Consider the following 20,845-nt stretch of genomic DNA (forward strand, 5'->3'; position numbering starts at 1 on the left):
ATGCATGGACGCATGGTACAATAAGGTGTGAATAAGTTGAAAATATACATGAAATATAATAAAATAATAAATATTTGTAAACATTTAACTAGATAACGACAGCTTCACAGTACTTATATAACCCTGCACAATTTAGAATATCATCAGGGCTCCCTGGAAATGATCAGTTATTATTATAGTACAAATAAGCAGTTATCCAGACATCCCAAGTCTCCCGCATATTGACAGCGGCTCCCTGATGCTCCTAAATTAAAAAAAATATCCCGGAAACTAGAGCAAGCAAACAAGAGCATGCACGCGAGACAGTAGGGCGCACGAATGAGCAAGTAAATGAGCTAGGAATGAGCGAGAGAGAGAGAGAAAGAGAGAACGTGCGTATGTGTGGTTCCCTGAGTGTGTGACTCTTCATGTAGCCAGTGCTAGACAGACAGCATCCTGGTTGGTTTACTTAGCCATATAAGCCAATCAGATTTCAGTGCGGGCGGGCTTTTATTTAACTCCTAGAGAACCGAAGGTATCGGTTCCATGGAGCGTCACGGCGGAGGGAGAGTGTCTCAAAAAACGAAAATATAAAATGCATTTCACCACAGATTACACAAAAACGTGTCCTTGTTTAATAAGGATGACAAATAATGACAATGTTACGCGCTGAACTGTTTGCAACAGTGATTTCAGCATTGCTCATGACGGTTTAAACGACTGTAAAAGGTACGTCCAGGTGAGTTTAACAAGTGTCATTCAATTTTCTGTATTATTCAGATAAACACTGGTTAGACACTTGGTTAGTTGTCATGAAAAGACCAAACTCCCTGAAGGCTTTTGTAAAGTAGCAATGGAATATAATTAAGGAATTTACATATAGTAAAAGAATAATCTACTTATTGTCAAAATATATATATAATGAGGCAATACAGAAATTATGTTCTGTAAAATTAAGTTTGTTGAAAGCTAAATAAATTGCCGTGCATAGGATACAGTGAAATGAGGTTGGTAAGAGCTTTTTTTTTAACGTTAGTACTACTAAATCTCTTTATGGCGGCGTCAGTCAGACGTAAACACGCGAGAGTCTGACTGCGGTCAACGACGTTGTGTGGCGCCAGCGGCAGGCGGTTGTCATGGTTACTTTGCCACAAACCGGCCGAAGTTCGCGCCCTTTGAGTAAGACATGTACGACGTTCGAGCTCCGGCAAACAAAACCAAAGCCGGATTTATTTAGATAATTTCTGCTTAAACTTTATTAAACTAATACATGTATGCTCCGTGGTAATTTTTGTACTTATCGATGTAGCTGGGTTTCGATAATTTAGAAGTTAATTGCGACTTTTTAGCTGGTTAGCTAGTTCTTGCTAGTTGGTACTAGCATTGCACTGTGTTTTCGTTGGTGTACCTCTGGGTTTTTTTGTGTCTGTTAATCTATTAACTACTACAGGGAAGTTTACATCGTTTTTGATAGTGAGTCAGACATACCCGTGTATTAATATGTTTTTCGGGTTGTGTGATTTCCATACATGTATATAGTTGCCACTTGGTTTATCATAGCTTGGTGTTAACTACAGATCTGATTTGGGATTCTGAAATTGCCCTGGTGTGCAGCACATGTCACACTGTCTTCTGATTACTGGTTGCATTTACAACATGCCACATTATATATAAGTCACAGTATTTTGTGTGTCAGGTATAGAGAGAAATATTATTTTTTTAGGATAAATTCAGTTAAACGAATTGAGAGTTAGCTGTAGTAAGCTGCCCTACACACAAACGCTTTGACCCCAGAGGTAAGCTGCTGTTCACCCAAACGCCCTGACTCCACAGGAAGGCTCACATCCAACCGAACACCGTGACCCCAGAGCTAAGCTGACATGTACCCAAACACCCTGATCGCAGAGTTATGCTGTCATCTACTCAGATGCCCTAATTCCAAAGGTAAAGCTCTTATCCAACCAACTGCATCCAACCAAGCGCCTTGACTCCAGAGTTAAGATGACATAAACCCAAACACTCTGATAAAAGAGGTATGTTTTCATCCACTCAGGCTCCTTGATCCCAGTGGTAAGCTGCCGTCTACCGAAACACCCTGATCACAGAGGCAAAGCACTGTCCGCCCAAACACCCTGATCCCAGATGTAGGCTGCCATCCACGCAAACACATTGTTCCCAGAAGTAATCTGCCATTCACCCAACCATGCTGATCCCAGAGGTAAACTACCTTCCATCTAACCGCCTTGTTCTCTGGGGTAAGCTGACATTTACCCAAATACCCTGATCCCAGAGGCAAGCTGCGGTCCACCCAAACACGCAGGCGCCTCAGGTAAGCTCACATCCACCCAAATGCCCTAACCCCAGAGGTAGGCTGCCTGTGACCCAGCCCCCTGACCCCTGAGGTAACCTCGCTTCCACCTAAACACTCTGATCTCAGAGGCAAGCTGACATTTGCCCAAACACCCTGATCACAGAAATAAGCTGCCATCCACCTAAACGACCTACCCCCAGAGGTAAGCTGACATCCATCTAACTGCCTTGATCCTAGGCTGCCCCAGTACGTCTAGGTGGTGACAATCCATCCTACAGGGTTGACATGATGTGCTTTCCTGAAGCACACAAAGGACACCTCGGGTTTTATGTAAGTTTGCTTTCTTTTTCTGTGCTTGTGTTTTATTTGGTTTGGATTTTATTTAATGGCATGTACAGAATTTACTGATCACTTCTTTGGTTGATCACTGTTAGCACATATTCATCAGTATTAACATTATTAACATTTTATTTTATCTGTTGTGCTGTTTATTCTGTGATTGACCTATTTTGTTCCTAAGGTTACTGCTTTTATGTGTTTTAGGAAGGTGTTATGACAGTGTTTTAGCCCGACCCTTGTGCAGAGGTCGGAAGTCTGCGGGTATGTTCCTTTTTGAACTTTTTTTTTTATCTTAACTTTTTATTGGCATGCATATAAGGTAACATTTTAATTGTTTTATTGGCCATGTAATTAGATTTTAATGGTGTATAATTGTATTTGCTGGTGGAATTGCTCTTTTGCCTGTTTTAAGGGTAATAGTTCTGCAGGTAGTTCTATTTGTTAAATGTTATCCTTAAAATTCTTATTGTACTGGGTTGGCATTGATTTGCATGGTGTTTCAGCCTTTTAGATTGTGATTTTGTGTTAATGTAAGTAGTACAAGCATAATATTATTTAAAAATCGGCAGGGTGCAGTCTGCGGGTATCGCTTCTCGGCCTTTTGGCTAAGATCAAGTGGATTTTACTGACTTTTTACTGCTTTTTTACGGACTGCGTCGGGTTTTTTAGAGGAAGGCACGGTGAACCTAAGGCGTGACCAGCAGGTGGCTTGACCGCCGCTGCCACGGGGTGACCCGTGCCTTCCTTTTTAGCCTTTTATCCCTGCTTTTATTTCTGTTTTTAGTAGGCTGGGGATCCCGCAGTGGCTGGTGGCTTGTCCGCCGCCCTGCTGGGCGAACTGGTGTTTTTTTTTTTAGCTGCTTTTATAGTTTAGCTCTGCTCGACTCATCCCGGATTGGCGGGCGGCGGGACCACGGCGGCAGAAGGACTCTGCTCCAGCGGCGACGTCGGTGGACCTTCCCGGATGGCAACGGCCGGCGGACCATCGAGGAAGCCCTTCAGCGGGCCGTGGCTGGTAGCAGGCGGTGGCCTGCGGAATACCGCCCGGTTCTGCTGGAGGGCTGAGGAGGAGGTGGGCACCTTCCCCGACCGGCTGGCCTTCATCCGGGAGGTGGCCTTTGGAGCGTTGGGCCTTCAGATGCAGGACATCCTCTGCGTACAGCGGAATGGGCCCTTCCGCTTCTTCGAGGTCACCTTGTCCACCGACGAGAGTTACACCAAGGTCCTGGAGCGGAGCAAGGAGGGGGCCCAGCACCCCCTCCTCGGACGTTACAACATCGAGCCGCTGTGGTGGCCCGACAAGCAGGTAATAATGGTCCATTGTTTCAACCCACACATTACTGCCGGGGCCGTCACCCAGTTTTTAAAAAAGTATGTGGACCTCCTTCCTGGCCACAGGGACATCCGGGATGAGCTGGGGATCTGGACTGGCCGACGCCAGTTCCAGGCCCGCCTGCGCCCGGACGCTAATGGGGCAGGCGGTTTTAGCCACCCCCCAGCCTATTTTACTCTACAGGGCAATAAGGCATACCTTTTTTATTCTGGACAGCCTCCCTTCTGCCGGCAGTGCCACAGTTTTGGACACACCCTGGAGGGATGCGCCAACCTGCGCTGCCGCAACTGCCTGGAGTCGGGGCACATGGCCAGGGACTGCAAGGGCCCCCGTCGCTGCATACACTGTAACGGCGAGGACCATCTGGCTCGTTCCTGCCCACAGAAAAAGACTACATATGCCGACGCTCTGTCGGGTAACAGAGCAGTCGGCACGGAGAATGGTGGGGGAGCTCTAGCCCCCACGACTGGGCAGGAACAGCCGGCGACGGGGGCAGAAGGAGAAGCCCTGGTCGAGGTGGAGGAGGCCCCTTCGAGTGCGACACCTATGCAGGAGGGGTCTCCGAACAAGGTGGAGCAGCTCGCCCTGGCTCCAGGCGTCAGCAGCAGGCGAAAGAAGAGCGGTGCATCCCCCCGGGGGAGGAAGAAGAGCAGAAGGGAGGCGCAACCCGACGCACCCAGCCCTCCGGCGGCCACCTCGCCAGCAGTGGCGGCCGGGGACCAAGGCCGACAGTGTCCCCCCTCCCCGATGTTAGAGGCCCCCCGTCTGGTGTGGGACTTGGGACAGTCCCCTGCACCCCCCCAGGAGTACAGCGGTCAACAGGACACTGCTAATGAACAGGAGTACCTGGGGGGGCTGGAATTGGGGGACCTTTTGAGGTTGACTGAGGAGGGGGGGCAGTAGGACAGTATTGTTTTTAATGGCTGGCTTTTATTATTTTAGTGTGTTGTTTTTAATTGTATTTTATTATTTTAACATTCTATGGCCAATTTTAATATTGTCACCTTGAATGTAAGGGGTTTGAGGAACATTTTAAAACGTACATCTGTTTTTAACCAGCTGGCATCTTCTCCCTTCAGCATTTGTTTTCTGCAGGAAGTCCACCTCCGGGACCAGCGGGACGAGGCTCTCTTTTCACGACAGTGGAAGAGGGGTAGATCCTACTGGAGCGTAGGTGGTGTCCACTCCTCAGGCGTCGGGTTCCTTTTTGGTGACCGCGTCTTTGAAGTAGTAAGTGCGTTTACCGTCCTTCAGGGCAGGGTTTTGGGAGTGGATGCCACATGGAGGGGACAGCGCCTCCGGGCCATATGTGTCTACGCTCCAGTGGAGGCCTCGTCCCGTATAACTCTCTTTGAAGAGTTGTCCCCGTTCTGTGTCACAGATCGACACTTGATTTTAGGAGGGGACTTTAACATCTCGTTGGAGGGTAGACAGGATGTCAGCTCAGGGCATTTTCGCCATTTTATTCGTTCCTTTAAACTTGTTGACGGTTTTAAAACATGCAACCCCAGCATGCCGGGCTTCACCTGGCATAATAGTCGCGGAGCCAGCAGCCGCCTCGACTACATTTTAGCTTCACCCCCCGTTGCTTTTAAAAAGGTGTCCCTCTCCCCACAGTGGCCCACTGACCATCTGGCAGTGGAGGCCACTGTCTCCATAGACGCCCCTGTATATGGGGGCGGCTATTGGAAAATGAACCTGCAGATCCTGGAGGAGAGAGATTTTAGACACCTTTTTTTAGATCACTTCTCCGAGTGGCAGAAGGACAAGCCTACCTTCCCCTCCGTGGCCGAATGGTGGGAGAGTGTGAAGGACAGGATCCGAACCTTCTCCAAGCAGTACAGCAAGCAGCGCAGGATGGAGAAGAAGTTCTCCATTCGGCGGCTGGAGAGAAGGTTGCGGGATGAATACGCCGCTCACAACAACGGGGGCACCATCAACCACGAGCGGCTGCTTGACATAAAGGGTGAGCTGAGGCGCCTGCATGAACAGGCCGCCTCGGCCCAAATGCTCCGCGACAAAATATTTGAGGTGGAAAATAATGAAAAGTGCAATTCTTTTTTTTTTCCACAGAGCCAGGGAAGCCCGGGAGGAGAAGAGCTTTAGCTCTCTCCGTGCCTCAAATGGCAGTATAGTCAAGGATACATCAGACATGCTGGAGGTTGCTAAATTGTTTTACCTTAACCTTTTTAATGTTAGGGATACGGACCCGGTTGCTGGGGAGCGCTTCCTAGATAACATCTCACCTTGTCTTCCCAGTGACATCCGGGACGGCTTAGAAGCCCCCATCACCTTGGCCGAGCTGACCGCAGTGCTTGGCAAGATGAACCGCCGCAAGGTACCTGGCCTTGATGGGCTCCCGGTGGAATTTTATTCCACCTTTTGGGATGTCCTCGGGCCGGAATTACTGCAGGTTGTAGAGGACGTTCAGCGCCGGGGTTTGCTCACTAGGAGCATGAGGTCGGGGGTCCTCTCTTTGTTGCACAAGAAGGGCGATCGGGCCGACCTTGGCAACTGGAGGCCCCTGACCATGCTTTGTGTAGACACAAAGCTCATCGCAAAGACCCTTACCGAACGCCTGAAGAAGGCCATGGCTCATCTGGTTCACAGCGACCAGACGTGTGGAGTACCGGGTCGATCGGCGACGTGGAATCTCCACCTCATCCGCGACGCCATCGCCTGGGTGGAGGATAGGAACCTCCCTCTCCTGCTGGTCAGCTTGGACCAGGAGAAAGCCTTCGACCGGGTCGATCACCGCTTCCTGTTCAAAGTATTGGGTAAGTTTGGCTTCGGGCCCAATTATCTGGGGTGGTTACACACTTTGTATAACGAAGTTGGGAGCCATGTTGTTATCAATGGCTTCCTGAGTGATTTGGTGCCCCAGCGGAGTGGAGTGAGGCAGGGATGTCCCCTCTCCCCCCTCCTCTACGCGCTCTATATAGAGCCACTGGCGTGCGCCATTCGCACCCACCCCGGGGTCGATGGCCTTCTTATCCCAGGAAGTCGGGGGACAACTGTTAAACTGACCCAGTATGCAGACGACACCACGCTTTTCGTCTGCTCGGATCAGTCTCTCGGTCATGCCTTGAGCCTCGTTCACGCGTTCGGTTGGGCCTCTGGCGCGACGCTCAACCTCAGTAAGTCGGTGGCCAAGTATTTCGGCAGCTGGAAGGCGAGGGAGGACGTCGCAGGTGGTCTCACCCTCTGTGACGGTCCTCTCAAAGTTTTGGGGGTCAACTTCCTTTCGGATGGTGCCGCCCGGTTGAACTGGGAGGAGCGGTTGGCGATCGCCAGGCGGAAGATCGGACTGTGGAAGTCCAGGTCCCTGTCCTTCCAAGGTAAGGTTTTAGCCTTAAAAGTGGATATTCTTCCCACCCTGCTCTACCTTGCACATGTGTACCCTTTGCCCCGCTTCATGCGGAGGGGCCTGACGAGTGACGTTTTTAACCTCGTCTGGGGGGGCAGGTATGAGTACGTGCGTAGGGAAGTGATGTATCTCGGAAAGGACAGTGGGGGGAGGGACGTTATTGACTTTCCTCTCAAGCTTGACTGCCTGTTCTTCTCGCAGCTCTGCACGCGCCTGGCAGCTCCCCTCGAGCACCCCCATCAGCACTTTGTGCGTCTGTGGCTGGCTCTCCCCATGAGACGTCTGGTGACGTCGTGGACCAACCTCGGCCCCAAGGCTGAGACCCTGCCGGTCCACTACAGCCACGCTGTCAAGTGGAGTAAGTCTATTCCGGCAGGTGTCAAGACAGAGGCCCTGACGAAGCACAGAGCCCTTTACAAGGCTTTGCTTGGTCATAGGGAGACTCGGGCCATGTTGGGCCTGGAGGAAGGCACATGGGCGAGAATCCAGCCTAAGGGTTTGGATCACAGGCTGCAGGACCTGAACTGGCAGTGCCTTCATGGTAAGCTGCCAGTCAGGGACGTCTTGCACAGGCATAAGCTGACCAGACACCCCCGCTGCCCCAGGCCCGAGTGCAGCGAGGATGAGACCATCAAGCACGTGTTTTGGGACTGCGGGCATGCACAGAGAGTCTGGGGGTTGGTAGCGGGCCTGTGTGGACGTGTAGACCCGCAGCCCGGTCTGACCTACGACAAGGTGTTGAAGGGGTGGGACCCCAACCTCCATAACCCCTTCGGCCCCTGGATGTGGCTGCTGGTCAGCATTACCAAGCGAGAGCTTTGGAATGCCAGGACCGCGCTCATCCGCAGAGGGGTTCGTCTGGAGGCACAAGGGGTATTCCGCAAAATCCGGGCCGATTTGGGTTTCAGGATGGAGACCGACGTCATCCAACGGGGCTACCACGAGGCCAAGGAGAGGTGGAAGGGCCTCTTTTGGCTTTAGCCCCGTTTCATTTAGGTGGTGACGCTCCATCCTACAGGGTCGACATGACGCACTGTCCTGAAGCACACAGGAGGTACTTTGGGTTTTAGGTAAGTGTGCTTTGTTTTTTGTGCGTGTATGGTGTTGGAAATTTTAATTAACTGCATGTACTGAGATTGAGCACGGCTGTGGTTGGTCACTTTTAGCACCTTTATGTATTAACATTAACTGTATTTATTAACATTTTATTCTATGTGCTGTGCCATGTCTGTGACTAACCAGTTTTTTAGCCTGAGGCCATTGATTTTATGTGTTTTAGGATGATGCATAACCCTGTTTTAACCGACCCTTGTGCCGAGGCCTGAGGTCTACGGGTCTGTTCCTTTTTTAAGGTTTTAATATTTTAATGGCTTGCATTTGAGGTGACATTTTAATTATGTTAATGGCCATATGATTGTAATTAGATTTTAAAGTGTGTATATGTATTGCTTGTTTTTATTATGTTTTGCTTATCCTATAGGGAATGGTTCTGTAATATATTTGTTTAATACTGTTTTAAAGGTGTTTTATTGTGTGACTTTAAAATGTACAGACCTGTTTAATAAAGCATGGAAAAAAAAAAAAAATCTGTTCTTATCAGTTTAATATCTGATACGTCCCCCATGGAGGGGACCACATATTAAACGGATTTTTGGAACAGGGAGCCGGAAGTGGGGCTTGCCCCGTCCGCTCCACGCATCGACCCGGTATTGCAGTGTTTCTGGGAACGGTGCACCTCTACTGCCCCCTGCTGTTGAAAGACAGAGCCGATCGGCGTTCCGCTTATCAGACCGAGAGCCTGCGCCGCTTGTCAGGCGATCAGCCGGTGTCGTGAGGGACCGACTCTGTCCGTGCGCCGGTCCCGCTTCCCTCCGTTTTTCTTTTTTTTTTTTTTTTTTTAAATCATAAAAAAAAAGGACGGTCATGATATGCTCTCTGAGGGGTGGGCAGCTGTGCTGAGGTAAGGCAGGCCGTCATCTTTGCCTTTTGAATTTTCTCTCATGTCCGTTTACATGATTGCTGATCTTTCAGATGCCAGGAGGACAGGGAGGAGTCGGGGCCCCGAGGCCGGTGGCTGCGACGCCCCCGAGAATTCAACCCCGAGCGGGGGCGTCACGGAGGCCCGGCTAGCGGCCACCTGCTGAGTGACGGCTCTGCATCGACTCGGGTCTCTCTTCATCCCGTATAAATCTTTCGCCTTTTACTAAAGATTTCCGTGGAGAGGGATAGCGATGAGTTCACAGTATTTTTGGAGGCTCTGTGCAAGCAGAGCTGCACCGCCGCTGTATCAAAGTAAGACTGTGCCCGGCTTAGCGGCCGGCTCTATCTGCCCAGTGGCGTGTTTCTGGTCCTCTGGGATCGTGCGTGGTCTCGCCGGGCGCCACCTCCCAGAGAGGCTGGCGAGGACCCAGCCGCGCCGGGTCCGTCGGCGTCCCGCATGCCGGAGCCCGGCGGGGCGCAGTCTGCGGGCATCGCTTCTCGGCCTTTTGGCTAAGATCAAGTGTAGTATCTGTTCTTATCAGTTTAATATCTGATACGTCCCCCATGGAGGGGACCACATATTAAACGGATTTTTGGAACAGGGAGCCGGAAGTGGGGCTTGCCCCGTCCGCTCCACGCATCGACCCGGTATTGCAGTGTTTCTGGGAACGGTGCACCTCTACTGCCCCCTGCTGTTGAAAGACAGAGCCGATCGGCGTTCCGCTTATCAGACCGAGAGCCTGCGCCGCTTGCCAGGCGATCAGCCGGTGTCGTGAGGGACCGACTCTGTCCGTGCGCCGGTCCCGCTTCCCTCCGTTTTTCTTTTTTTTTTTTTTTTTTAAATCATAAAAAAAAAGCATGGTCATGATATGCTCTCTGAGGGGTGGGCAGCTGTGCTGAGGTAAGGCAGGCCGTCATCTTTGCCTTTTGAATTTTCTCTCATGTCCGTTTACATGATTGCTGATCTTTCAGATGCCAGGAGGACAGGGAGGAGTCGGGGCCCCGAGGCCGGTGGCTGCGACGCCCCCGAGAATTCAACCCCGAGCGGGGGCGTCACGGAGGCCCGGCTAGCGGCCACCTGCTGAGCGACGGCTCTGCATCGACTCGGGTCTCTCTTCATCCCGTATAAATCTTTCGCCTTTTACTAAAGATTTCCGTGGAGAGGGATAGCGATGAGTTCACAGTATTTTTGGAGGCTCTGTGCAAGCAGAGCTGCACCGCCGCTGTATCAAAGTAAGACTGTGCCCGGCTTAGCGGCCGGCTCTATCTGCCCAGTGGCGTGTTTCTGGTCCTCTGGGATCGTGCGTGGTCTCGCCGGGCGCCGCCTCCCAGAGAGGCTGGCGAGGACCCAGCCGCGCCGGCTCCGTCGGCGTCCCGCATGCCGGAGCCCGGCGGGGCGCAGTCTGCGGGCATCGCTTCTCGGCCTTTTGGCTAAGATCAAGTGGATTTTATTGACTTTTTACCACTTTTTACGGACTGCGTTGGGTTTTTTAGAGGAAGGCACGGTGAACCTAAGGCGTGACCAGCAGGTGGCTTGACCGCCGCTGCCACGGGGCGACCCGTGCCTTCCTTTTTAGCCTTTTATCCCTGTTTTTATTTCTGTTTTTATTAGGCTGGGGATCCCGCAGTGGCTGGTGGCTTGCCCACCACCCTGCTGGGTGAACTGGTGTTTTTATTTTTTAGCTGCTTTTATAGTTTAGCTCTGCTCGGCTCATCCCGGATTGGCGGACGGCGGACGTCGGGACCACGGCGGCGGAAGGACTCTGCTCCAGCGGCGACGTCGGTGGACCTTCCCGGATGGCAACGGCCGGCGGACCATCGAGGAAGCCCTTCAGCGGGCCGTGGCTGGTAGCAGGCGGTGGCCTGCGGAATACCGCCCGGTTCTGCTGGAGGGCTGAGGAGGAGGTGGGCACCTTCCCCGACCGGCTGGCCTTCATCCGGGAGGTGGCCTTTGGAGCGTTGGGCCTTCAGATGCAGGACATCCTCTGCGTACAGCGGAATGGGCCCTTCCGCTTCTTCGAGGTCACCTTGTCCACCGACGAGAGTTACACCAAGGTCCTGGAGCGGAGCAAGGAGGGGGCCCAGCACCCCCTCCTCGGACATTACAACATCGAGCCGCTGTGGTGGCCCGACAAGCGGGTAATAACAGTCCATTGTTTCAACCCGCATGTTACCGCCGAGGCCGTTTCCCAATTTCTGACAAAGTATGTGGATCTTCTTCCTGGCCACAGGGACATCCGGGATGAGCTGGGGATCTGGACTGGCCGACGCCAGTTCCAGGCCCGCCTGCGCCCGGACGCTAATGGGGCAGGCGGTTTTAGCCACCCCCCAGCCTATTTTACTCTACAGGGCAATAAGGCATACCTTTTTTATCCTGGACAGCCTCCCTTCTGCCGGCAGTGCCACAGCTTTGGACACACCCTGGAGGGATGCGCCAACCTGCGCTGCCGCAACTGCCTGGAGTCGGGGCACATGGCCAGGGACTGCAAGGGCCCCCGTCGCTGCAAACACTGTAACGGCGAGGACCATCTGGCTCGTTCCTGCCCACAGAAAAAGACTACATATGCCGACGCTCTGTCGGGTAACAGAGCAGTCGGCTCGGAGAATGGTGGGGGAGCTCTAGCCCCCACGACTGGGCAGGAACAGCCGGCGACGGGGGCAGGAGGAGAAGCCCTGGTCGAGGTGGAGGAGGCCCCTTCGAGTGCGACACCAATGCAGGAGGGGTCTCCGAACAAGGTGGAGCAGCTCGCCCTGGCTCCAGGCGTCAGCAGCAGGCGAAAGAAGAGCGGTGCATCCCCCCGGGGGAGGAAGAAGAGCAGAAGGGAGGCGCAACCCAACGCACCCAGCCCTCCGGCTGCCACCTCGCCAGCAGTGGCGGCCGGGGACCAAGGCCGACAGTGTCCCCCCTCCCCGATGTTAGAGGCCCCCCGTCTGGTGTGGGACTTGGGACAGTCCCCTGCACCCCCCCAGGAGTACAGCGGTCAACAGGACACTGCTAATGAACAGGAGTACCTGGGGGGGCTGGAATTGGGGGACCTTTTGAGGTTGACTGAGGAGGGGGGGCAGTAGGACAGTATTGTTTTTAATGGCTGGCTTTTATTATTTTAGTTTGTTGTTTTTAATTGTATTTTATTATTTTAACATTCTATGGCCAATTTTAATATTGTCACCTTGAATGTAAGGGGTTTGAGGAACATTTTAAAACGTACATCTGTTTTTAACCAGCTGGCATCTTCTCCCTTCAGCATTTGTTTTCTGCAGGAAGTCCACCTCCGGGACCAGCGGGACGAGGCTCTCTTTTCACGACAGTGGAAGAGGGGTAGATCCTACTGGAGCGTAGGTGGCGTCCACTCCTCAGGCGTCGGGATCCTTTTTGGCGACCGCGCCTTTGAAGAAGTAAGTGCGTTTACCGTCCTTCAGGGCAGGGTTTTGGGAGTGGATGCCACATGGAGGGGACAGCGCCTCCGGGCCATATGTGTCTACGCTCCGGTGGAGGCCTCGTCCCGTATAACTCTCTTTGAAGAGTTGTCCCCGTTCTGTGTCACAGATCGACACTTGATTTTAGGAGGGGACTTTAACATCTCGTTGGAGGGTAGGCAGGATGTCAGCTCAGGGCATTTTCGCCATTTTATTCGTTCCTTTAAACTTGTTGACGGTTTTAAAACATGCAACCCCAGCATGCCGGGCTTCACCTGGCATAATAGTCGCGGAGCCAGCAGCCGCATCGACTACATTTTAGCTTCACCCCCCGTTGCTTTTAAAAAGGTGTCCCTCTCCCCACAGTGGCCCACTGACCATCTGGCAGTGGAGGCCACTGTCTCCATAGACGCCCCTGTATATGGGGGCGGCTATTGGAAAATGAACCTGCAGATCCTGGAGGAGAGAGATTTTAGACACCTTTTTTTAGATCACTTCTCCGAGTGGCAGAAGGACAAGCCTACCTTCCCCTCCGTGGCCGAATGGTGGGAGAGTGTGAAGGACAGGATCCGAACCTTCTCCATGCAGTACAGCAAGCAGCGCAGGATGGAGAAGAAGTTCTCCATTCTGCGGCTGGAGAGAAGGTTGCGGGATGAATACGCCGCTCACAACAACGGGGGCACCATCAACCACGAGCGGCTGCTTGACATAAAGGGTGAGCTGAGGCGCCTGCATGAACAGGCCGCCTCGGCCCAAATGCTCCGCGACAAAATATTTGAGGTGGAAAATAATGAAAAGTGCAATTCTTTTTTTTTCCACAGAGCCAGGGAAGCCCGAGAGGAGAAGAGCTTTAGCTCTCTCCGTGCCTCAAATGGCAACACAGTCACGGATACATCAGACATGCTGGAGGTTGCTAAATTGTTTTATCTTAACCTTTTTAATGTTAGGGACACGGACCCGGTTGCTGGGGAGCGCTTCCTAGATAACATCTCACCTTGTCTTCCCAGTGACATCCGGGACGGCTTAGAAGCCCCCATCACCTTGGCCGAGCTGACCGCAGTGCTTGGCAAGATGAACCGCCGCAAGGTACCTGGCCTTGATGGGCTCCCGGTGGAATTTTATTCCACCTTTTGGGATGTCCTCGGGCCGGAATTACTGCAGGTTGTAGAGGACGTTCAGCGCCGGGGTTTGCTCACTAGGAGCATGAGGTCGGGGGTCCTCTCTTTGTTGCACAAGAAGGGCGATCGGGCCGACCTTGGCAACTGGAGGCCCCTGACCATGCTTTGTGTAGACACAAAGCTCATCGCAAAGACCCTTACCGAACGCCTGAAGAAGGCCATGGCTCATCTGGTTCACAGCGACCAGACGTGTGGAGTACCGGGTCGATCGGCGACGTGGAATCTCCACCTCATCCGCGACGCCATCGCCTGGGTGGAGGATAGGAACCTCCCTCTCCTGCTGGTCAGCTTGGACCAGGAGAAAGCCTTCGACCGGGTAGATCACCGCTTCCTGTTCAAAGTATTGGGTAAGTTTGGCTTCGGGCCCAATTATCTGGGGTGGTTACACACTTTGTATAACGAAGTTGGGAGCCATGTTGTTATCAATGGCTTCCTGAGTGATTTGGTGCCCCAGCGGAGTGGAGTGAGGCAGGGATGTCCCCTCTCCCCCCTCCTCTACGCGCTCTATATAGAGCCACTGGCGTGCGCCATTCGCACCCACCCCGGGGTCGATGGCCTTCTTATCCCAGGAAGTCGGGGGACAACTGTTAAACTGACCCAGTATGCAGACGACACCACGCTTTTCGTCAGCTCGGATCAGTCTCTCGGTCATGCCTTGAGCCTCGTTCACGCGTTCGGTTGGGCCTCTGGCGCGACGCTCAACCTCAGTAAGTCGGTGGCCAAGTATTTCGGCAGCTGGAAGGCGAGGGAGGACGTCGCAGGTGGTCTCACCCTCTGTGACGGTCCTCTCAAAGTTTTGGGGGTCAACTTCCTTTCGGATGGTGCCGCCCGGTTGAACTGGGAGGAGCGGTTGGCGATCGCCAGGCGGAAGATCGGACTGTGGAAGTCCAGGTCCCTGTCCTTCCAAGGTAAGGTTTTAGCCTTAAAAGTGGATATTCTTCCCACCCTGCTCTACCTTGCACATGTGTACCCTTTGCCCCGCTTCATGCGGAGGGGCCTGACGAGGGACGTTTTTAACCTCGTCTGGGGGGGCAGGTATGAGTACGTGCGTAGGGAAGTGATGTATCTCGGAAAGGACAGGGGGGGGAGGGACGTTATTGACTTTCCTCTCAAGCTTGACTGCCTGTTCTTCTCGCAGCTCTGCACGCGCCTGGCAGCTCCCCTCGAGCACCCCCATCAGCACTTTGTGCGTCTGTGGCTGGCTCTCCCCATGAGACGTCTGGTGACGTCGTGGACCAACCTCGGCCCCAAGGCTGAGACCCTGCCGGTCCACTACAGCCACGCTGTCAAGTGGAGTAAGTCTATTCCGGCAGGTGTCAAGACAGAGGCCCTGACCAAGCACAGAGCCCTTTACAAGGCTTTGCTTGGTCATAGGGAGACTCGGGCCATGTTGGGCCTGGAGGAAGGCACATGGGCGAGAATCCAGCCTAAGGGTTTGGATCACAGGCTGCAAGACCTGAACTGGCAGTGCCTTCATGGTAAGCTGCCAGTCAGGGACGTCTTGCACAGGCATAAGCTGACCAGACACCCCCGCTGCCCCAGGCCCGAGTGCAGCGAGGATGAGACCATCAAGCACGTGTTTTGGGACTGCGGGCATGCACAGAGAGTCTGGGGGTTGGTAGCGGGCCTGTGTGGACGTGTAGACCCGCAGCCCGGTCTGACCTACGACAAGGTGTTGAAGGGGTGGGACCCCAACCTCCATAACCCCTTCGGCCCCTGGATGTGGCTGCTGGTCAGCATTACCAAGCGAGAGCTTTGGAATGCCAGGACCGCGCTCATCCGCAGAGGAGTTCGTCTGGAGGCACAAGGGGTATTCCGCAAAATCCGGGCCGATTTGGGTTTCAGGATGGAGACCGACGTCATCCAACGGGGCTACCACGAGGCCAAGGAGAGGTGGAAGGGCCTCTTTTGGCTTTAGCCCCGTTTCATTTAGGTGGTGACGCTCCATCCTACAGGGTCGACATGACGCACTGTCCTGAAGCACACAGGAGGTACTTTGGGTTTTAGGTAAGTGTGCTTTGTTTTTTGTGCGTGTATGGTGTTGCAAATATTCTTTTAATTAACTGCATGTACTGAGATTGAGCACGGCTGTGGTTGGTCACTTTTAGCACCTTTATGTATTAACATTAACTGTATTTATTAACATTTTATTCTATGTGCTGTGCCATGTCTGTGACTAACCAGTTTTTTAGCCTGAGGCCATTGATTTTATGTGTTTTAGGATGATGCATAACCCTGTTTTAACCCGACCCTTGTGCCGAGGCCTGAGGTCTACGGGTCTGTTCCTTTTTTAAGGTTTTAATATTTTAATGGCTTGCATTTGAGGTGACATTTTAATTATGTTAATGGCCATATGATTGTAATTAGATTTTAAAGTGTGTATATGTATTACTTGTTTTTATTGTTATGTTTTGCTTATCCTATAGGGAATGGTTCTGTAATATATTTGTTTAATATTGTTTTAAAGGTGTTTTATTGTGTGACTTTAAAATGTACAGAACTGTTTAATAAAGCATGGAAAAAAAAAATCTGTTCTTATCTGATACGTCCCCCATGGAGGGGACCACATATTAAACGGATTTTTGGAACAGGGAGCCGGAAGTGGGGCTTGCCCCGTCCGCTCCACGCATCGACCCGGTATTGCAGTGTTTCTGGGAACGGTGCACCTCTACTGCCCCCTGCTGTTGAAAGACAGAGCTGATCGGTGTTCCGCTTATCAGACCGAGAGCCTGCGCCGCTTGTCAGGCGATCAGCCGGTGTCGTGAGGGACCGACTCTGTCCGTGTGCCGGTCCCGCTTCCCTCCGTTTTTCTTCTTTTTTTTTTTTTTAAATCATAAAAAAAAAAGGACGGTCATGATATGCTCTCTGAGGGGTGGGCAGCTGTGCTGAGGTAAGGCAGGCCGTCATCTTTGCCTTTTGAATTTTCTCTCATGTCCGTTTACATGATTGCTGATCTTTCAGATGCCAGGAGGACAGGGAGGAGTCGGGGCCCCGAGGCCGGTGGCTGCGACGCCCCCGAGAATTCAACCCCGAGCGGGGGCGTCACGGAGGCCCGGCTAGCGGCCACCTGCTGAGCGACGGCTCTGCATCGACTCGGGTCTCTCTTCATCCCGTATAAATCTTTCGCCTTTTACTAAAGATTTCCGTGGAGAGGGACAGCGATGAGTTCACTGTATTTTTGGAGGCTCTGCGCAAGCAGAGCTGCACCGCCGCTGTATCAAAGTAAGACTGTGCCCGGCCTAGCGGCCGGCTCTATCTGCCCAGTGGCGTGTTTCTGGTCCTCTGGGATCGTGCGTGGTCTCGCCGGGCGCCACCTCCCAGAGAGGCTGGCGAGGACCCAGCCGCGCCGGCTCCGTCGGCGTCCCGCATGCCGGAGCCCGGCGGGGCGCAGTCTGCGGGCATCGCTTCTCGGCCTTTTGGCTAAGATCAAGTGGATTTTATTGACTTTTTACCGCTTTTTACGGACTGCGTTGGGTTTTTTAGAGGAAGGCACGATGAACCTAAGGCGTGACCAGCAGGTGGCTTGACCGCCGCTGCCACGGGGTGACCCGTGCCTTTCTTTTTAGCCTTTTATCCCTGCTTTTATTTCTGTTTTTATTAGGCTGGGGATCCCGCAGTGGCTGGTGGCTTGCCCACCGCCCTGCTGGGCGAACTGGTGTTTTTATTTTTTAGCTGCTTTTATAGTTTAGCTCTGCTCGGCTCATCCCGGATTGGCGGACGTCGGGACCACGGCGGCGGAAGGACTCTGCTCCAGCGGCGACGTCGGTGGACCTTCCCGAATGGCAACGGCCGGCGGACCATCGAGGAAGCCCTTCAGCGGGCCGTGGCTGGTAGCAGGCGGTGGCCTGCGGAATACCGCCCGGTTCTGCTGGAGGGCTGAGGGGGAGGTGGGCACCTTCCCCGACCGGCTGGCCTTCATCCGGGAGGTGGCCTTTGGAGCGTTGGGCCTTCAGATGCAGGACATCCTCTGCGTACAGCGGAATGGGCCCTTCCGCTTCTTCGAGGTCACCTTGTCCACCGACGAGAGTTACACCAAGGTCCTGGAGCGGAGCAAGGAGGGGGCCCAGCACCCCCTCCTCGGACGTTACAACATCGAGCCGCTGTGGTGGCCCGACAAGCGGGTAATAACCGTCCATTGTTTCAACCCGCATGTTACCGCCGAGGCCGTTTCCCAATTTCTAACAAAGTATGTGGATCTTCTTCCTGGCCACAGGGACATCCGGGATGAGCTGGGGATCTGGACTGGCCGATGCCAGTTCCAGGCCCGCCTGCGCCCGGACGCTAATGGCGCAGGCGGTTTTAGCCACCCCCCAGCCTATTTTACTTTACAGGGCAATAAGGCATACCTTTTTTATTCTGGACAGCCTCCCTTCTGCCGGCAGTGCCACAGCTTTGGACACACCCTGGAGGGATGCGCCAACCTGCGCTGCCGCAACTGCCTGGAGTCGGGGCACATGGCCAGGGACTGCAAGGGCCCCCGTCGCTGCATTCACTACAACGGCGAGGATCATCTGGCTCGTTCCTGCCCACAGAAAAAGACTACATATGCCGACGCTCTGTCGGGTAACAGAGCAGTCGGCACGGAGAATGGTGGGGGAGCTCTAGCCCCCACGACTGGGCAGGAACAGCCGGCGACGGGGGCAGGAGGAGAAGCCCTGGTCGAGGTGGAGGAGGCCCCGGCGATGGTGACATCCATACAGGAGGGGTCTCCGAACAAGGTGGAGCAGCTCGCCCTGGCTCCAGGCGTCAGCAGCAGGCGAAAGAAGAGCGGTGCATCCCCCCGGGGGAGGAAGAAGAGCAGAAGGGAGGCGCAACCCGACGCATCCAGCCCTCCGGCGGCCACCTTGCCAGCAGTGGCGGCCGGGGACCAAGGCCGACAGTGTCCCCCCTCCCCGATGTTAGAGGCCCTCCCTTTCCTGATGTACCCCCTGTGCTGCTGTTGGTTGATTCTCAGTGTTAGTAGTTTGTGAGCCATGCCTGCCATGGACCCCGAAGGGGGGCCGCGCCTGTGGCGGGCTGGGAGTGGAATTTCCCTAGATCTTAGGGTTTTAGCCCTCCCTCCTAGGCTGGATGGACAGAATTGTGTGTGGGACTCCTTGGAGTCCCAAAGGGGGAAATATATGGAATATTATTTAGCACTATATAACATAGAATACAAGTATTATGATATTATTAAAAAGTGTGTCAAATATCCATGATGTAATCATTACAATATAAACATTGCTTTGTGTTGATTACAATATAATCAACTGAGTATGTATTTGCACCTTTTGTTAGTCTGAGATTCTGTTATCTACTTTATGTTAGTCCTGAATCTATGAATATTCTTTTATTAACGTATATTTTATCACAATGTTAAAGGATAAATATATTATCAACCTTTTAGTCAGACAATGTGTAAAAGGCTGAAACTGCCTAGGTTTACTACTGAAGGAAGGGATTCGCCTGAGTTCACCCGAAGTTCACGGCTGAGCATTTTTAAAAAACCAAGTGGAGCTGCTCGTGCCACCATTATGTTCAGCCGAGAGACCAAACGGTAAAAGAAATGATGGACAAACTTGTCACCTAGGGGTGTGGATTAAGGGAAAAAACAATTATTGTGAATGGCTGAAGGAATGATGATGCTTAAGTGACAAGATATTGTTAAATGATAAGAACTTATAAAAATTGGTGTAAAACAGTACTGGACACACTTTTACGTGTCCAGCCTTGGTTGTAACTTTATTGTTGCAATAAAGACTGAATTCTGGATACTGCACAAGCGGACCTCTGACTTCTGATTTGGCGGGGAAGGAGAAAAAACCACGACAGCATCTCACTCAAGGGCGCTGATTGGCTGAATTCATGTTGCTATGTGCGTATCTTGTCATAGAAGTTCTAGAATTTTCAAGTATTATATAACTTTGACCTATCACCAGTGGAGCTCATTCTTGATCAAGATGGCTAGGTAAGTGGTAGACTTCTATACAGTTCTGAACTAGGATTAAATATTGGCACTTGATTTTTGAGTCCCCCAAAATACATTTTGCAGGGGGGTGGGGGCGGGTCCCCCACAAAAGAATTAGCGCAGTGATGGGGACGGGGGCAGGGCGTTCCTGGGTTAACACTGATCAACCGGCTAACATTGACTGCTAATGACAATTTGCTGAACAAGAGGGCAAGGTGGTCTTCCACAATGCACTGCTACACTGTTACTTATAAATTTTGGTACTTGGGGAGTGGCAAAGAAAAACCAGTTTTAAACTTTTTTGGCGATTTCTCTCGAAATAAAATCAGTTACAGATTTTCATCCATAATCATCGTTATCGTCAACGACATTTATTTTTAGACTAAAACGAGACGATATCTAAATAAAAATGATTTTGCGAGACCTAAGATTATAACGAAGCGTATTTACACTTTCGTCAACAAATAAAAACGAGAGGAAAATGTTTGCCAGAGACGACATACAATCAGAACTAATGTAGTTCGCATAAGGCAGGGGTATTCAGCTAAAAGTTAAAGAGGTCCATTTGGAGAATTTCTTGAAGCGAAGGTCTGGAAGATCATAATGTCTAACTCTTTAGTGTGACATATTAAGTATCCTATTAGTTGTATCAACATTGCATGTAATCAAAATCTAACTATCAAATTAATTCAGTACAATTCAAAGACTTTTTGACAATATTTATTGTTACGTGACATAGAGCTGAACATACATGTATGAGTGCCGATATGTTTTATAATGTTCTCTCATTTACTAGGTTTAAAATGACAAAAGTTTTAAAAGTATACAGGACTGCATTTCAAAATTAGATAAAATAAAGTGCTTAACTTAAACCGTAAAACCTTAATACAATCGTTTTTATGTCATATATTTTACTGTTCATGGATTTAAGTATTGGTTTCTATACTGTAATTCCACACCGGTAATTAAATTAAAGTCTCGTTTTAATATAAAT

The 20,845-nt window shown here is 51.9% G+C and overlaps 2 protein-coding genes, 1 long non-coding RNA gene, 5 other non-coding genes and 1 pseudogene across 12 annotated transcripts; all 9 read left to right on the forward strand.

Annotated features, from left to right (window-relative positions):
* Positions 1 to 515: 515 nt before the first annotated feature.
* On the forward strand, positions 516 to 2,890 carry LOC125723433 (uncharacterized). Of its 5 annotated transcripts, none has more exons than XR_007386882.1 (4): positions 516 to 718; positions 1,813 to 1,923; positions 2,033 to 2,620; positions 2,834 to 2,890. It is a non-coding gene; the product is annotated as an uncharacterized LOC125723433 (long non-coding RNA). The 5 variants fall into 5 exon arrangements; XR_007386883.1 differs by having other exon boundaries at positions 516 to 708; XR_007386881.1 differs by lacking the exon at positions 516 to 718 and adding an exon at positions 1,106 to 1,158.
* Positions 2,891 to 3,503: 613 nt separating this feature from the next.
* LOC125723398 (uncharacterized) lies at positions 3,504 to 4,884 on the forward strand. The gene is made up of 2 exons (XM_048999989.1): positions 3,504 to 3,935; positions 4,197 to 4,884. Exons 1-2 carry the CDS (start codon positions 3,594 to 3,596, stop codon positions 4,863 to 4,865), a joined length of 1,011 nt encoding a protein of 336 aa, XP_048855946.1. The 5' UTR covers positions 3,504 to 3,593; the 3' UTR covers positions 4,866 to 4,884.
* A 3,995-nt stretch (positions 4,885 to 8,879) lies between these two features.
* LOC125723462 (U2 spliceosomal RNA) lies at positions 8,880 to 9,069 on the forward strand. The gene has a single exon (XR_007386911.1). It is a non-coding gene; the product is annotated as a U2 spliceosomal RNA (small nuclear RNA).
* A 419-nt stretch (positions 9,070 to 9,488) lies between these two features.
* On the forward strand, positions 9,489 to 9,602 carry LOC125723458 (U5 spliceosomal RNA). The gene has a single exon (XR_007386907.1). It is a non-coding gene; the product is annotated as a U5 spliceosomal RNA (small nuclear RNA).
* A 197-nt stretch (positions 9,603 to 9,799) lies between these two features.
* On the forward strand, positions 9,800 to 9,991 carry LOC125723455 (U2 spliceosomal RNA). Its single transcript, XR_007386905.1, has one exon. It is a non-coding gene; the product is annotated as a U2 spliceosomal RNA (small nuclear RNA).
* A 418-nt stretch (positions 9,992 to 10,409) lies between these two features.
* LOC125723459 (U5 spliceosomal RNA) lies at positions 10,410 to 10,523 on the forward strand. Its single transcript, XR_007386908.1, has one exon. It is a non-coding gene; the product is annotated as a U5 spliceosomal RNA (small nuclear RNA).
* Positions 10,524 to 11,009: 486 nt separating this feature from the next.
* Positions 11,010 to 12,378, forward strand: LOC125723397 (uncharacterized). The gene is made up of 2 exons (XM_048999988.1): positions 11,010 to 11,448; positions 11,692 to 12,378. The coding sequence occupies exons 1-2, from the start codon at positions 11,107 to 11,109 to the stop codon at positions 12,376 to 12,378; spliced, it is 1,029 nt and encodes a 342-aa protein (XP_048855945.1). The 5' UTR covers positions 11,010 to 11,106.
* Positions 12,379 to 16,400: 4,022 nt separating this feature from the next.
* On the forward strand, positions 16,401 to 16,575 carry LOC125723456 (U2 spliceosomal RNA; annotated as a pseudogene).
* A 418-nt stretch (positions 16,576 to 16,993) lies between these two features.
* On the forward strand, positions 16,994 to 17,107 carry LOC125723457 (U5 spliceosomal RNA). Its single transcript, XR_007386906.1, has one exon. It is a non-coding gene; the product is annotated as a U5 spliceosomal RNA (small nuclear RNA).
* Positions 17,108 to 20,845: the final 3,738 nt, after the last annotated feature.

Source organism: Brienomyrus brachyistius, unplaced genomic scaffold (assembly GCF_023856365.1).
Source record: "Brienomyrus brachyistius isolate T26 unplaced genomic scaffold, BBRACH_0.4 scaffold48, whole genome shotgun sequence".
NCBI lineage: Eukaryota > Metazoa > Chordata > Actinopteri > Osteoglossiformes > Mormyridae > Brienomyrus > Brienomyrus brachyistius.

Excerpts from the sequence above, each read along its gene's own strand:
- LOC125723398 (XM_048999989.1), top strand. The coding sequence starts at position 3,594 with ATGGCAACGGCCGGCGGACCATCGAGGAAGCCCTTCAGCGGGCCGTGG. Across the intron at positions 3,936-4,196 it reads TGTGGTGGCCCGACAAGCAG|TGCCACAGTTTTGGACACAC; the intron begins GTAATAATGGTC and ends TTCTGCCGGCAG.
- LOC125723397 (XM_048999988.1), top strand. The coding sequence starts at position 11,107 with ATGGCAACGGCCGGCGGACCATCGAGGAAGCCCTTCAGCGGGCCGTGG. Across the intron at positions 11,449-11,691 it reads TGTGGTGGCCCGACAAGCGG|CCTCCCTTCTGCCGGCAGTG; the intron begins GTAATAACAGTC and ends TATCCTGGACAG.